Here is a 17,109-nt window from a genome sequence, read left to right on the forward strand (position 1 = left end):
AGTGGTTATTTAAAAGGGAGAAGGTTCTCAGACTAAGAACGGCTGTTTGAGAACTTACATTCATACTTCTAGGCTCCTTGGCTGTCTACTAATACAACTTTCTGAGACTAACCAAGGATAATTTAGAAACAAGTAATGCAACAGAGGAAGGATTGTTATTCAGTAATTACCTACTGAGCATCTTTACACTTGCTGGCTCTGCCAAAATGTTACCGATATTCCTGGCAGTATAAGCCTTACAACCAGGCTTTTTCCCCTCTTAACAGACAAAAGTCAACCTTTTTTTGAGTACTCCAAAAACCTTGTAGTTCTCCTAAATTTACATCTTTACTGAAACTGTCTGCATAGACATTTATCTTTTCATCCTGACTGCAAGAGGAATTATGTCTTTTATTAAGCACCGTTTGCTTGACTGGATTTAACCCTGGGAGAGGCAGAAACAATGATCTGGTTTTTGGATGATGTGTGATGAGGGTCTGGAGAGCTCCCCAGAGGCCGCTTGGAGCTAACAGGTGTGAGCACATGTAGCCATGTGCAGTTGCCACAAGTTCAGGTCTCCTGAAACAGCAGATAATCATGTCACTCTCGCTTGCCAGTTTACCCATGGACTTGGTATAAGAGTCTAAATTCCTTTCTAGGATTTTGTGGCAGAAATGTTCGGCTGATCCACCTAGGTGATCTCAAGCTGCTAGAAATAAGATCTTTTGCTCTAGGAAATAATCCAGGTTAACTATAAATTACAGGGCTTCAAAATACAATTGTTTTTGTCTTTCTTTAAAGCTCAAAGGATAACTTCTAGTTAGAGACCTCATATACAATACGTGGCATACATGTGGGAGACCCCATCACCAGCTGATAAAATCTCAGAGCCAACCACAGTACAAGATTCTAGCACAGAGACTGGTAAACCAGTGCACGATCCCGACCAGTGAGTGGGGCCTGGGAGTACGTCGTATTTAATTTGTATCCTAATTGCCTAGCAGGGTTGGCACATATTGAGATGCTATAGGCTCAAATCTCAGCTCTATCACTTATTAGCAAGTTGTCTAACCTCTATAAAGCTCAGTTTTTTTCATTTATAAAATGAGAGTAAAGTTGTTTGGGAGGATTAACTAAGATAATACACATAAAACACTCAGCACAGTACCTTAACATTAGGCTCTCAATACATGTTATCTATTATTATTTCTTGAGCAAAGAGAATGCTTTGTAACAATAAAAATTTCAAAAGCGTAAGAAAAAAACTACGCCACTTCCTTTTAAGGTATTTTTAACATCTTGAGGCAAGGTAAGATAAATAACCAGGTATGGACATAAAGAACTGGATAACTCTAGTTTTAGAAATTTATCCTAAGGACATAGTCAGAGATGTAGTCAAAGATTTAGACACAAAGATGTTCACCTGATGCATATGTAAGTATGCAAAAAATTCAAGTACCTATGTCTAGTACAATAAATATTAAGCAGTTGTTAAAACTCAAGACTTCAAAGAACATTTCATGACATGGGAAAAATGCTCACGATATATTATGTAAACCAAGATACAAAATTACATATAATAGAATACAATTTTGTTTTAAAAAGGTCTACCTATCTACTGAGCCACCCTGAACCTACCCACCCACCCACTCATCCATCCAACTCTAACTCACTCTATGGAAACATACCAAAACACGCTTATTTCCAGGTAGTGGGATTATGGGTAGTTTTTTTCTTTATTCCTTCTCTGAACTTTCAATACATGAATGACTTTCTTTTTTTACTATAAGTTATACATTTGTTATGAAAAAATTCAAATTCAGAAGTAAAAGTTTGATGCTTATCCCCTTTAAGACCTTCTGCTATGTGTACTACCTTTATAATGAAAAAAGTTATTAAAGATGTAAGCAGACAAAGGAGAATGAAGAACACCAAAGACACAAGGTAATTATGAGCCTAGGAGACAGAAAGGGCTACATAAACCAGAGACTACATCAGCCTGAGACCAGAAGAACTAGATGGTGCCCAGCTATAACCGATGACTGCTCTGACCGGGAACACAACAGAGAAGCCCTGAGGGAGCAGGAGAGTAGTGGGATGCAGAGCCCAAATTCTTGTAAAAAGACCAGACTTAATGGTCTGACTGAGACTAGAATGACCCCAGAGGTCATGGTCTCCAGACCTTCTGTTAGCCCAACACAGAAACCATTCCTAAAGCTAACTCTTCAGACAGGGATTGGACTGGACAATGGGATAGACAACGATACTGGTGAAGAATGAGCTTCTTGGATCAAGTAGACACATGAGGCTATGTTGGCATCTCCTGTCTGAAGGGCAGATGAGAGGGTAGAAGGGGTCAGAAGCTGGCCGAAGGGACACGAAAAGAAATAGAGGATGGAAAGAGTGTGCTGTCTCATTGGAGGAAGAGCAATTAGGAGTATATAGCAAGGTGTATATAAATTTTTGTATGAGTCTGACTTGATTTGTAAACTTTCACTTAAAAGCAGAATAAAAAAAAAAAAAAGATAACACTAAGACCACAAAAAAAAAAAAAAAAAAAAAAGATGTAAGCAGACATTAAATACCTCTACAATGCTTAAATTTTCATGGTTTGGCCTCACAGTTCCCCTGCTATCCAGCTATGAAGTTGGTAACTTGCAAAATCCTTTTACTACCGTACTCTGTAATAACCTCTAATGAAATGCTAAAAGTGACTTTGAAATATGTGTGTGTGTGTGTATAAAAAAATTATTATTCCCAAAAAAACCCTCAAAAGAGAAAGATTTACTCTATAGGGTTTATGCATTTGTCCTCCCATATGGTCTGTTCCATTTGTGGGTCTCAGATACCGTTCAGTGTACCTGATCCAGCTATTCTGCTCTTTTCTGCAGGAACCCCAAACCTATGTTTGAGGGATTTTACTGACAGCTTTAAGCACTGAAGACTTCTGGGAGGGAAAGAGAGGTGAAATCTCTCTCGGATGTATAATACGTGCCACTATCTGAGTGCAGAAAACAACGAAAGGGCATCGTATTAAATGAATATGAAGCAATGTGAACAAAGAAGGGCACCAGGGAAGGAAGAGGGATGAGCATTCTTGCTGACAGAAATAAAATGGTCCACAAATAAGCCCAGCGGATGTCTGTGGCCTGGCTCAGTGCCAGGGTGGCACTGCCAGTGTGGTGGCCAGTTCCAGCATGGCACTGCTCTGTCCACAAATGCAAATACACCAGCTAGCTACTGTCTACATCTTTCACAAAATCATTCACTTCCCGTCTGTTTCCTAGTTACAGTAACAATCACAAGCTTTAAAAAGAGCTTGCCCTATATAATCTGGCAGACAGAGTCCAATCTATGTTCATGCCTGATGCCCTCACAGACAAGCCCTTTGCAGACAGCATTTTAATTTTATCAAGGGAATTATTAGATCTTCAAAATAAATGAATTATGTTGTCCCGATACATGCCTCCGTTTGTGGGTGGGAATGCAACAGAAGTTTACCAGGTTAGTGAACGTGCTAGGCAACCACAGGCAGAGAAAGAATGTCCACAGGAAGTGGACTCAGTGGGTCAGCCTCAGAGGCACAGACACTAACTACTTGGCTTAACACCTGCTTGTGGCAGCTGAGCATCAAGCAGCCCACTCCAGATCTAACTAAGCTCATTATTTAACTTCTGAAGCAGCTCTGCCTCCGGTGTTCCCTATTTCTGAACATGGCACTCACCTTCTAGATCATCTAGGCTCCAAAACCTTCTTATCAGTTTGGAGTCTTTTCTCTGGACTCTAATATTCTACCAATTTTACCTGCACGATCTCTCTATGTCATTCCCCCCTCCTCCCCCTTTCGTGACCACTATCCTAGTTCAGACGGTCATCATCTCTGAGACATAGGACGAACACTGTATTTGCCTTGTCACCGGTCTCTCCTCTATCTGATCCACACTACGTACCCTTCCAGGATAAAGCCTTCTGAAGCATAATATGGATCATAGTGCTTTGTTGCTAAAAAATATTTAACTTCCCTACTACTTTGGGGAAGTTCATTTGAATGAACTCTCCTATGATATTAAAATACAATGAGAACACTAGCCTAGAGAAAAAGTCTGAATTCCTTGGCTTGCCATTCAGAGCCAACCTACCTGTACAACTTTATACAGGTCCCCTTCATATATACTTTTCCTCAGACAGACAGAACTACTGTTATCCTTAGATGGACCTCGGCTTTCCTAATGCTTTGCTTTTGCTCAGGCTTTTCCCTCCACCGAGGATATCACATCCTAACGTCCACTCATCCCGTTTCTATTCGCTTCTCAAGTCTCAGCTCTGACAGTTTCCCCAAAGACTTTCCTGATTAAATGAGCTAAAAGAAACTCCCCTTGCCTCCTTCCAGTCTCACAGCACTTTGATTTATATGTTTTTAATGGACCAATTGTATTTTATCTTTTAGCAATTTTTTCAGCACCTGGCACACTGCCTGTAGTTATGTGTACGTCTCTTCTGCTAGACTACAAACTTTGAAGCAGAATTCACACCTGCCTCATCCTTTTATTACCTAGAGAGGCTAAAAAGAAAGGAAACTAATATTTATTGAGTATCTACAATCTGCCCAGAATCTCACACATGAGTACCTCAATTAATTCTTACAACAGTTTCATCGAGTTAGCATTGTTCTCATTTTACACAAGACAAAACTGAGGTTCAAAGTGGTCAATCACTTTGTCCAAGTTCACACAGCTAGTAAAGAGCACAGTCTACTTTAAACACACTCCAAGTCCTCTGTTCTCTTCTGATGCTACTGTGATCGTTTCTACGTTGCTCTATGCTAAGTATTATACCACACAGAAGTTAAATAAATATCCATTGAATGAGAGAAGCTGTCATCTTCCGTATCTTAAAAGCTGACTTTCTCCAGTATACTAGGGTAAACGTCTCTCCTTTAAACACAGACAGAAAAGATGATGGCCTACCACTTTGTAGCTGTAGCATACCTAGCAGAAGAGAGGTAGAGCTCTATTTGGTACAATAATTGTTTTTTTGTTTTGTTTCCAGAATTACAATTTGTTTGAAAACAAAACAAACTTGTGAGGGACCTAAAAACTTAAAGAGAGAAGGAATGGCTAAGAAAGGTAAAATAAGAGGGCTCTGGAAAAGTAATTATGAAGTCTGACAAGTTATGTAACAGATAGTGACAAGAGCTGAGGCTTAGCCCTGGACACTTTTCTTAGGGTCTTCTCCCCGCCGACATACAACATTCGTGAGTGACTTGAGGAAACAAAAAACTTTAACACTTGTGGACCAAATTTAAATCTCCATCTAAGCTGCGAGCTCTGAGTCTCTCAAACACATCCGTACCTTTGGAGTATCAACACACTCTTCTTCCATAAACGCTGCCTCTGCCTGACAGCCAGAGGCTGGAAATGAAAAGGCCTCTACATTGGATGCCTGTGAGAGGAGGGTAGACCGCATCAGTCTCATGTTCGGTGAATGTATGGTCACTGGGAGTCCCACAGTTTGTGCCTGTAAACGTGGCAAGAACAGACAGTTCAGGAACATTAATACTTTCCATATGAATACACCAGGCTCTTAGAATAAAATAATTCTTGCTACTGCAACTTAACGATAAACAGCTATTTGACAAAAATTCCAGAAAAGTTTGGATATTCTGGAAAAGTTGGTACAGATATTGATTTGAAACAGTATCAGAGGTCAAACATTCTGAAATACGCTGCACAGAATTTCACTCCTGTCCCAAGGGGAGGTATGTCACTTTGATGTAGATGCCAAGAAGGCCAGTCTTTGTAAGGAATCTAAGAATGCTTTTTTTTTAAACTCATCAAACATATATTGTCTGCTTCCTTAAATACATTATCCTACAAAGATACAAAGATGCATTGAAAAGTCCCTGACTCTAGGAGCTCAAAACTGAACCCAGAGCTAGGTATGTTGTTGTTGTTGTTGTTGTCAGGTGCCGTCGAGTCGATTCTGACTCATGGTGACCCCATGCACAACAGAACGAAACACTGCCCGGTCCTGCGCCATCCTCACAATTGTCGCTATGCTTGAGCCCATTGTTGCAGCCACTGTGTCAATCCATCTCATTGAGGGTCTTCCTGTTTTTCAATTACCCTCTACTTTACCAAGCATGATGTCCTTCTCCAGGGACTGATCCCTCCTGATAAAATCCAAAGTATGTAAGACAAAGTCTTGCCATCCTTGCTTCTAAGGAGCCTTCTGGTTGTACTTCTTCCAAGAGAGATTTGTGTATACAGATTTGAATACACACTCACAGTTAACTACAACACAAGGCACACTGAAATAAGTGTTCTACATCTGTCCTTATTTTTTGGAGGGGTGAGATGGTCTACACTTCTTGGCCTCATCTGGGCATGACACAAAAACAAAGGGTGTGTGCAAAGAGGAAGAAAAGCAGCACAGTTCCTGATGGTGACAGGAGTGGCCTCCTTCCTCCAAGGAGATGCACAGCCTGAACACAGCCTGTGGGCCCAGCTGGAGGGAAGACACTTATCGCTCAGCAAGTTATGATCCTGAACTCAACCTACTACAGAGAGCTCCTGAAGGTTTTGTTAAGTCCATTTTTCATGTCTCCTTTTTAAGCATTCTAAGTAAACATGCACCACAAACTCTTAAAAAAAAAAAAAAAACTTCTCTTACAACAATTGACAAGGACTGATTTAAAAGATGAAACTGTTGAGAGGGCTCTTTCTCCCCCGCCCCTTCTACACTAGGAGAACAGCGTCCTAGATGTGCTCTGAACGTAACAGACCACTGCAGCAAAACGTCCAGGCAAAGAGTCATGGCCGCGCTGGACTCTGAACTGCAGAGGACTAGCCTGTGTTCCTCCCACGACACTCACAGGAAGGGATACAGGACGGTGAGTTCTGAATCGAAATAAATAAAAGGAACAAAATGGTCTGAGATTCTAGCTTCTTCTCTTCCAAAACCTGGACTCCACCACTAATTGTGTGATCTTAATCAGGATACTTAACTCTCTGAATCTTATTTTCTTTATCTGTGAAAAAAAAGGGCAGATCTACTTCACAGTGAAGTTAGGATAGTAAAAGGTAGTATGTGAAGTTCTTAACTCAGGAAATGCAATTCCTCCCTTCCTCTTCTTTCTGAAGTCTTAAAATGATCAGAAGAATTTAATATAAGAATTAAAAATATATATAGATAAGAATTAGGCTACAAAATGAATATATAGTCCTCGTTCTCATTGACTATCCAATAGATGCCAGTTAAAATTTCAGGTTGATGTTTTTCAAGGATGTGGTGATATGTTAGAAAAGGTGACTTTATATTTGGTGTTATTTCAGTATTGGTATCATTTGATCTACTGCATGAGATAAAGGAATAAAATAGCAATAGAAAACTGTTAAGTATTATGTGGCTACAGCCTTGGTAGCGTAGTGGTGGGGCTGGCTGCTAACCAAAAGGTCGGCAGTCTGCATCCACCAGCAGCTCCCCGGAAACCCTACGGGCAGTTCTACTCTGTCCCCTGTGCAGTCGTTATGGGTCGGAAATGACTTGACGGCAATGGATTTGGACAGTAAAACAGAAAATACTGCATACCATTCTGAGCATGATAAAGAAACAACTTTTTTTATATCATCATTCCTCAAGCTTAAGTCCTGGGCCATTTTTGAGGTTAAACAACTTCTTTTTCCCCGTTCAAGCATTAGTCGTTTAAATTAATTTTTCCACCACTGTCACAAGTTAAACTTCCTAAAAAAGTATATCTGGTACATTCTTTATACCCATCATCGGGTTTTCAATTGCAGGGTAAAACTAAAGTTTGATTTTTGTCTCCCCAACTTTATTAGGCTGCTCCTTCTACATTAAAGCAGTCAACTCTTAGGGCAGAGCATTACCTGAAGATACCATACTGGGAATATGATTTCAACATGATAACTATGACGTACCGCTCCTGCTCAGTCCTTGTCTCCTCTCAGCTGGGAGTTTTTAATTGGCAGATGGTGCTGCGCCAGTCCAAGCACAGCACATTTTCCTTGACAACTTTCACCTCCAACCTGTACTATATAACTTACCATGACTGTGATGAGGACAGAGGAATAACACATTTCACTGTGACAGTCACTTCACCGGGTAAGTGTGAGGAGTTTGCTTTTTAAGAGTAGTATTTTTTTATTAGCATAGGAATAGCCCAAACCAAACCCATTGCTGTTGAGTCAATTTCGACTCATAGCAATCCTACAGCATAGTAATAGCATGCACGAAAGAAGTCTTTCTGGCACAAAGTAGGTATAAACATACAGACCGCATACGCAGCACGCAGAGCTGACTAGAGAACATGTTATCGTAATAAACAGGTGTCCCAAGGAAGCAGATGCTACCGGCTTCTCTCTCTTTTTTTTAATCAAAGGGTTTTTCATTAGAATTGCAGCAAAAATTCTCACACAGAGGTTATATATTTCTTACACAGAGGTTATATATTTCTTACACAGAGGTTATATATTTCATAATACTAAATCTCCCATCTCTGGAAGAACTTTCTATTTATAGAGCTCATCTTTATATTCTTTATTATTATTATAGTTTCATAGTTACTTCTCATTTAATACTTATGTTTTTGATCTATTTAACACAGGTACACAAAGACACATACATATGGACTAACACAGTGGCTACGACAGCTCAAACAAAGCAACACTTGTGAGGATGGTGCAGAACTAGGCAATATTTGTTCTGCTTTACATAGGGTGCCATGAGTCGCAGCTGACTCAATGACACCTAACAACAACAACAACACACATACATATTTACACTTCTATTTCTAACTCATTATTATTCCCATAAAGGAAAGCTAGTAAATTAGCTTTCCTTTATGGGGAAAGTTTGTTGCGTCAATTCTAAAATTCTTTAGGTTGAGCATCCTAGACTTTCTAACTACACAGCCATATCTATGGCCAATCTACCAATATTTATATATTTATATCTGACTTTCCTATTTTATTATATTACCTAAAACAGTGGTCTTCAAAATGACATATATGTATCTGAGGTATACAAAGACTTTGCCAGTGGTATATGGGTAGGAAAGCTTTATCAGTCGATCAGTTTTTCCTAAAATTGATGATCATTTGTTTCCCCTTCTCATACATGGAAAGGGACTTTTTGGTAGTGATACTCAGGAATGTAGTTAAGCTCTCCAGTGATAGGTATATTCCACTTATCTAGCCCACCCTTCATTTTACAGTGCGAGAAACTGAGTCCCAGTGAGACCGTCCAACACCTACTGGGTCCCACAGTTCCATGTTACCTTCCTTTTCTGTGGGTAGAAGAATTTATGTAAATTATGGGTTCAGGATTTCAAAAAATGATAATTTTTAAACCTTTCATTATATCAAGAAAATAAAGTTAATTATTAGAATTTAGTTGCTCCTGTTTTCTTGTAGTCTAACTTGCCTCACTTCTTAGGATTATTATTTTGTCGTTGATTTCTTTAATTTTTACTTGGTGCATCTGTATAAGAGTTTTTTAAATATTTTATTTTATTTTTTGTTGTTGCTTTTGAGAATATACACAGCAGAACATACACCAGCTCAACAATTTCTACACGTGTTACTAGCTTCCTTAAGAGTGATAATAAACAATGATTATGTCCAACTAATTGTGATTAACTTTTTAGGCCATATGTTTTGTCTTGAATCTCTTCTTCTGACTGTAATTTCCAGAATCAATGTGACGAAAAAAATGTTCTCTCCTATGGGAAAATCTTTACTGTTCCTACAGGAATGTGATTTTTCCTACAGTTGCAGAGGCCAACTTCTAATTAGTAATTAAAGGAAAACTGGGATGAGTGTCCAATTCTTGTCTGCTTACAGCTGATGGAAACTTGAAGTAGAAGGACTATTAAAAACTAGTGTTTAGAATTCATAAGAAAAAGCCATGACATACATAGTTGTCTGAAGTAAATTAGATGCAATATTTCCTACATGTTATACAGCAAATAAGCCTTCTAAATCTAAGATGGGGATCTCACTTTTTTCTAAATAGTAACAGCAGGTACTTGGGACTGTGGCTGGCACATACTAAGCACTCTATTTGTTGAACTGAGCTGCTGGTATAGGTTAACTATCTTTAGAGCAATCTTATGAAGTAGGCATTGCTGTTTCTATTTTATGTTTCAGGACACTGGGGCTGAGAGATGCTGACTTGCCCCAAGTTACTCAGCTCAGCTTGGAACTCAAGGCCTGCCTAACTCCAAAGCTCATGTGATCTTTGAATGGGATCATGTTGCTTCCCCAATTTCTTACTGCTACGTCAGGTAGCAAGTGATTTGCCACTTGAAAAAAAAAAAATTTGGAATATCAAAGAATTAAAATGAAAAGGCTCTATTAAATCTTTAGGCACATTTATATCTATAAAAACAAAAAATCTATTTTTTAACAAGTTCAACACTAAATATTAGAATGTAAAATTTGTCACAATGGCTATTGCTTAGCATCTAGAAGGCGCTCAAGACAAGTTTGTGAATGAGCATTAAAAATTTTACTTGAATTAAGACATTTTAAATTATAGTAAGCAGGTTAGGCTTCTATGACAACTTGGGTCAACGCGTAAAGTGAAAAGAACTCATGGGGTGTTTGGTAATTAAAGAAAATTCTCAGACATAAGCTATGTTAAACATCTGAACCCCAGGGCAAAAGAAAATATAATCTGAGATATCCCAAGGAGTTAGCTTCAAGTTTAGATATGAAAGGCTATCATTTACAATAACATATGCACATGCAGGAACAACTGTTTAAGTAACCCCTTTTGACTCGAGGGCATTGGGTTTTCTCCATTCCCTCACGTGTGTAATGTATCAGAAGAATAAAGAGACTTGGGAGGGAAAGCTTGCTGCAGCACTGGGCCTTTCCTCCTTCCTGCCCTTTTGTCTGGCATTTTTAAGAGGGTAAGGGTGCCATTACATCTCACTGTTACTACCCCAACTTAAGAATTCTCACGTGATCCTCTCATCTCTATGTCTTGAAAGCATTGTCATTTAACTTTGAAGGTTCCCAAGTGCTCACAGATTCTCTAATAGAAAGATAAAGTTGTATCCATGTATTAGTATCAACACTGACGTTATTTTACTCACATTAGTATCAATACATTATTTTATATACAAAAGTATGTATAACAAAATATACAAAGTCAAAACTCCTCTGCTCTTACTTCCACTTTGAATAAATTACATTAAGTGGATGGAAATCCTAATACATACCACTCCTCTTCTCAGTTTCTATGTAGATGATCCCTCAAATTTCTTTAGTTCCTGCCTCTCTCCGGGGGTCCAGACCCACATTTTCCTCCTGAGCAACTGAGTCAGCGCCTTCGTTATTCTCTCAGCCCGGGGCTCAAGACTGGCGTCATCTCTAACTCCTGCTGTCCCTTCTTCCCTTAACACTTACTTGTTAATTTATACAACAAATACATCGTACTATGTGTCAGGCATTGTTCAAAGTGCTTCACAAATATTAAGTAAATCCCGTAACACCCTATTATTATCCCCATTTTATAGGTTGGGAACATGAGGTACAGAAAGACCTTAAGTAACTTTTTTTTAAGGCCACGTAGCAGTAAATGGCCAATCTGGGCTTTGCTGGAGTCTCTGCTTTAACTACCACGCTGAGCTGCCTCCCTAAACGCCTGCTAAGGTCATAGAGTCTACCTCTGAGATGGTCCTTACATCTATCACTTCCTTTCTACTTCCACCAGCTCCATATTAACTTATGCCTCCAGTATTTCTCATTTAAGTGACCATAATAATCTCTTAACTGCTCTTTGCGAATTTCCTCCCTTCCCAATTCAATTCATCCTTCCTAAATCACCAGATTAATTAGCATGGGTACAATTTCCTCACTTTTCTGCTTAACAGCCTACAGTAGGTCTCCACTGCTTCCAAAAATATAACTGAACTCTTTACCAAGGCATTCAAAGCCCTCTACAATATGGTTTCAACTTACCACGCCAATATTTTCACTTTCCCATATTTCGATTCAAGTGGACTAATTTGAACAAATCTTATACTTGCCCACTTGAGTATTTCTGCTTATGCCACATCCTCTGCCTATCTACAGTGATTCAACTATTGCCTCTTCCTGACAAATTCCTACCCCTCTGTGAAGGTCTGTCTTAAATGGCGTCTCTCCCATGAAGCCCTCCCCACTCAGATGCATCTCTCTCTCCCTTGCCCTTAGTTCTCCTGTAGCACCTGCCTTTCTTGTTGTGCCTCAGGTTAGTTATGATCTTGTCTTATCTCCTATCCGGTAGTGCCTCTGAGGGCAGTGACTGTGTTTTATACATCCCATCCCCTAGCAATAGAAGCTTGTTCTAGTGCCTACTAACAGAAGCTTGCACATGGTAAATCTGTAACAAACATTTGTTAAATTAAAAAAAAATTGAAAATGAATGTATAGACTAGTTACATTCTTTGCGTAAGTGAATGGTAAAAAATGAAAAATCTCTTAAAGAAAATAAATGTTTCAGATAAAATTAATCCTTAAAAATAAGAAAGTACAAAAAAAATTTGAGAATCCAGTGAAAAATGGAGGCAGAAACTTTAGAGAATAACGGAGCATACAGGATGAAATCCTAACCCTTTGTACTACAAGATGAAAAATGTGTCAAATGTGAATAGGCACAGGTACAGATAAGACTATGCGTTACCTTGGCAACTGTTTGTTCAGCAATGGTGCTGGGCCGACGCTGGCGGGCGTCAAGTCTCTGCTCCACAGGAAAACTGCTCCTATGTGACTTCAGGCGCTCCACCAACAGGTAATAAATGGCAGCAAAGTGGTTATAGCTCTTGTTCTGTAAAGACTGAAAGGAGAAAACAAGTGCTGAAGGCCTTCCCAGGATACTAAAGGAACAGAGAAACACAGAGAAACACAGCTCCTTTGGCTTAAGGGTCCACCCACCAGGCTGCATGAATGCCGTACAGCACACCGCAGATGCAAGGCACTCTCAGCAACGCCAGCGGGCCAGCAGAGCCTGTGCTCACAGCTGCTACTCTGGATTCACTTTATGGGCACGTGGAGAAAAACATCAGTGAGTGTATAATGAGCAAAGCAAGAAAGCCAGTTTGGTTTCACTGATGCCTACAACGGAGGCAAAGGCAGTACACTCTGGAGCCTTGTTTTTCCACAGCAACCAAGGAGGCATTTTGTATTCTTGCTTGTTATACTTTCTCCTCAGAAGCACTGTTTTTGTTTGTTTACTGTTGTGGAGGTCTAAAAAATTATGTATATCCTATGAATATGCTAACTATTAGAGGACAGGAATAAGAGCCAAGAGGAATTTTGCAGGTTCGTGGCCCTCTCAGTTCTATGACCCCTAATACTTCTAAATCAGGAGCCCACCTGCTTTTCCTTCTCATTTTCCCCACTTCACAATCTAAATTCCATTGCCTTTCTTAAACCTGAGGCCTACCGGCCTCCTGGCTTCCTGCTCAGCCCTCAGCCAAGCTCTGTATCTGCACATTTACTGTTCATACAAACTAGTCTAATACCACAGAACTCCAGGCTTCACCTTGGAAGACATCTTCTACTTTGTATTTGTTATGCTTCCATCTTTAATTTTTCTGAGTGTCTATAATCCCTTGACCTTAACTATTTTGGCAGAAGGGGCCAAGGAAAGAAATTTATACATTGAATAAAAGCAAACATAAATAGAGTCTGATGTAGTCTTCGGGGCAAACTGAACAGTAAGCCTAGGTGCCTGGGATGGATCTGGTGAGAGACTAGGATAACGGGTGTGAGCATGAAATCTCAAGTTACGGAGTGTAACAGGATTCTAAAATAATCTCTGATCACTTTACCTCAATGGTTTTCTGTTGATCTATTCCGAGGCTGTGCATCAGTCGCAGAACCTGCTCATTAAAGTCCCCAATGGATGGCTCATTTTCTTGCCCTTGTGGGTAGAGAACAGGTCTCTGTACCGGAACTTCTACCAGCATCCATTTGTGCTCCTTGATTTGAGCTATGGTTAGCCGCTTGGATGGGTCTAGGACCAACATCCTGCGAATGAGGTGCTCACAATCTAGAGAAAACACAATGTTTCGAATGTCACATAAATCACCTTGTACATCAGTATATTTGCTTGACTCATGTGACTTTGTACAACGGCTTTAATCTTTGTATCCTCCACAGCACTCACTGCAGAGCGGGACGCAAATGAATAAATAGATACATGAAGGCTACTTCTATTTGCCAGGTTCACATGATGAATGGATACGAAAGGAAAGCAGGACGGTGCGGACCTATCCAATTCATGCTAAATGAGTCTTCCTATTGAGTTTCTCAACTGAATTAGTAGAATTACTAATTAATGTTAACTCAATATCGAGAGACCAACTTATATTTCCGCTAAAAAAAAAGGGCCTCATTCCTAGAACAAGCAAACAATAAACTGATCCACAGTCACTTCAAAGGCGATACACTAAGGCTATGGAGGTGAGGCAAACAGCTCTCTGATGGACTGTTGCTTTTCTCTACATCAGTACAGCCGAGAAGAATGTGTGTGAAGCATTGCTGTCTTCTGATGACACCAAGAAAACAGCACCGCCGCAACTGTGGGCACTAGATGATTTTCTGAGCTCACATCTCGTTCCTCACCATCCCTGTATAAGCAAACCCCACATAAGTCACTCACTACGTGTCTGGCACTGTGCTATGATGCTATATATAGATAAACTTAGTTAATCCTCACAAACCCCTAGGGTAGGAACTATTGTTATTTCCACTGCACAGATGAATAAACTGAAGCACAAAGAGGAGATACATAACTTAGCAAGGTCACACAGCCTTAAGTGGTGGACTCAGGATTCAAATCGGGCAGCCTGGCTCCAGAGTCCATGTTCTTAATTACTAAGAGCATTATTTCTGCTGTTAATAGGAACAAAAGAATTAAGGATGATAACCAAAAAATTAAACTAAGGAGTAAACTGCCTCCATGTTAAGAACCCAGTACAAGCCTGGCAAGGATTACGGTATGTCATCTTAATTCAACAGAGTATTGCCACTTGGTTTTTTATCTAATTTAAAAAACATTTATGTTTGCAGCTTTCTGCTAAAGGAAGTAGGAAAATACATTTCATACTTAGAGTAAAATAGTTGTGAATCTGTATCTATGATGTGCTTCTCTAAGTCTAAAATAAACCGGGGACATTTACAGACCCAGAGGGGTTGGGAAGGCTTATTGTTCTCAGTCTGAGAGATTATTCTGTTTTCAGTTACAAATAAGAAGGCTGGAAATTGTCTCACCTAGTGGAGGGGACTATTCATTCTAAGGCTTTTAAAGTCACTCATTTGACACTCAAATTCTTAGAAAAAGGGAGGCTTTCGCCTAGGCATCTCATCCAGAGCTCGGGTTCTGAAAAGCACCATTAGCAAGGTAAATAGGTTGTTACCTTCTGACATGAAATACGGAATCCGAAATCTTCCTTCCAGAACCCTCTGCCTCAAAACTGGAAGAGTCGGTCCATCAAAAGGCAGAGCTCCACAGACAAGGACATAAAGAACAACTCCCATGCTCTGGGGAAGAAAAGAGAATTCCTGTCTGAAATTAATATTTTCTCAGAATCTGAAAAAATATGAAACCCTAGTTATTGCAATAAATTGTCCTATAATAAATATGAAAAGATTGGAATTTAATCATTTTGATTACTTTTAATTTTACATTATTACTGATATTAGGATGATAACATTTGTCCCTCGAAATTCTTTCCTTGAGATATAATTCAAGATGCTTTAACAGATTACAGTCCAATGGATGGGGAAAATAATGAAACATCACCCAAGTATTAGGTACCAAGAGCTTCTAAATTGGGCCCAAGTACTCAGTATTATCATTATGGATGTATTTAACACAGCAAAGCGAAGAAATACCCAAATATCCAGCTGTGGTCCTTCATACTGCTGCCCTTCAAAGACTTCTGGGGCTGCATAAGGGGGGCTCCCACACCATGTTGCCAGCAGTTCACCACTTTTAAAGAAATTTCCAAAACCGAAATCTATTGGGATGGAAATAAATGTTACTTTCATCTACGCTCTCAAACTATACTGAATTTCTCTGTAATAAATGTTACAATAAGAAAAAACCCAGTGCCGTATGCTACATTAATATCACTACTGTTTGTTTTGTGAAGACTGGGATGACCTATATCTTGTGATGTTTTCGTATCACTTAGCACAATGACCAGCAAATAGTAAGCACTCAATAAATACTTGTTGCATGACTGCATAAGTGAACCAAGTTTTCTTCTCAAAGAGAGTGAGAAAAAGAGAAAAAAACCTTAATATATTTTTAAGGTAGAAAGAAAATCCATTGGTGTGAATAATCAACTTGAATTTGATAATCTTAGAATTTCAATTACCCAACAATTGATCAATAGCTCTTTATCTTATATGGTCTATAAGGAATGAAACAAATGAGTAAAACTCAAAGATATTTACTTAAACACAGTGTAGTGGCTGGCTGCTCTCACTGCCATTACACCACGAGTAGCAAGATATAACTTTTAAGGCAACTGCGCAGAGTGCTTCCTAACTCTGAAAGTACTGGTCATTATACTTGATTAGGCAGATACCCATCTGAACAGCTCGTTGTGATTGCTGGCCTAGCACGGCCACAGGTCACCTATTACCAGTTATTTATTCATTTAGGGAATGCAGTGCCATTATATTTGAGAACAGTTCATGGCCTTTCCCTTATAATATTAGTCTTACTGAATTTGTGGCACTGATACACAAAATGTACTCTGGAGACAGTGTACTATTTATTGCACATGGAAATTAAAGAGAGAAGACAAATTCAGTTAGCTATGGCATAAATGTAAGCTCTCACGCTTCTGGTATGTCTTCTCATAACCTCATGTTCTTCTTAACTGAAGAAACAAATTCCTCATACTTATAGCCATCGTTATGGATTGAATTGTGTCGGCCCAAAATATATACTGTAGTCTTAATCCCTACACCCGTGGATATAATCACGTTCAAAAATAGTGTTTTCTTTGCTATGTTAATGAGGCCACATCAGTGTAGGGTGTGTCCTAAGCCTAGTCACTTCTAAGTCAGAGGAGCAGCAGACAGAGAGAGATAAGGAGAA

General features: G+C 39.4%; 1 protein-coding gene across 3 annotated transcripts in view; it reads right to left on the reverse strand.

The window, feature by feature from the left end:
* The window catches only part of SIK2 (salt inducible kinase 2), a 137,322-nt gene that overhangs the window by 8,388 nt on the left and 111,825 nt on the right, over positions 1-17,109 (reverse strand). For all 3 annotated transcript variants that reach the window (XM_049889314.1, XM_049889315.1, XM_049889316.1), the window contains 5 exons: positions 15,891-16,015; positions 15,413-15,536; positions 13,823-14,043; positions 12,673-12,825; positions 5,332-5,496 (listed from right to left, as the gene is read on the reverse strand). In XM_049889314.1, coding sequence (XP_049745271.1) covers positions 5,332-5,496; positions 12,673-12,825; positions 13,823-14,043; positions 15,413-15,536; positions 15,891-16,015 — 788 coding nt within the window. The remainder of the gene's footprint in view (positions 1-5,331; positions 5,497-12,672; positions 12,826-13,822; positions 14,044-15,412; positions 15,537-15,890; positions 16,016-17,109) is intronic.

This window comes from Elephas maximus, chromosome 7 (genome assembly GCF_024166365.1).
Source record: "Elephas maximus indicus isolate mEleMax1 chromosome 7, mEleMax1 primary haplotype, whole genome shotgun sequence".
NCBI classification, from domain to species: Eukaryota; Metazoa; Chordata; class Mammalia; order Proboscidea; family Elephantidae; genus Elephas; species Elephas maximus.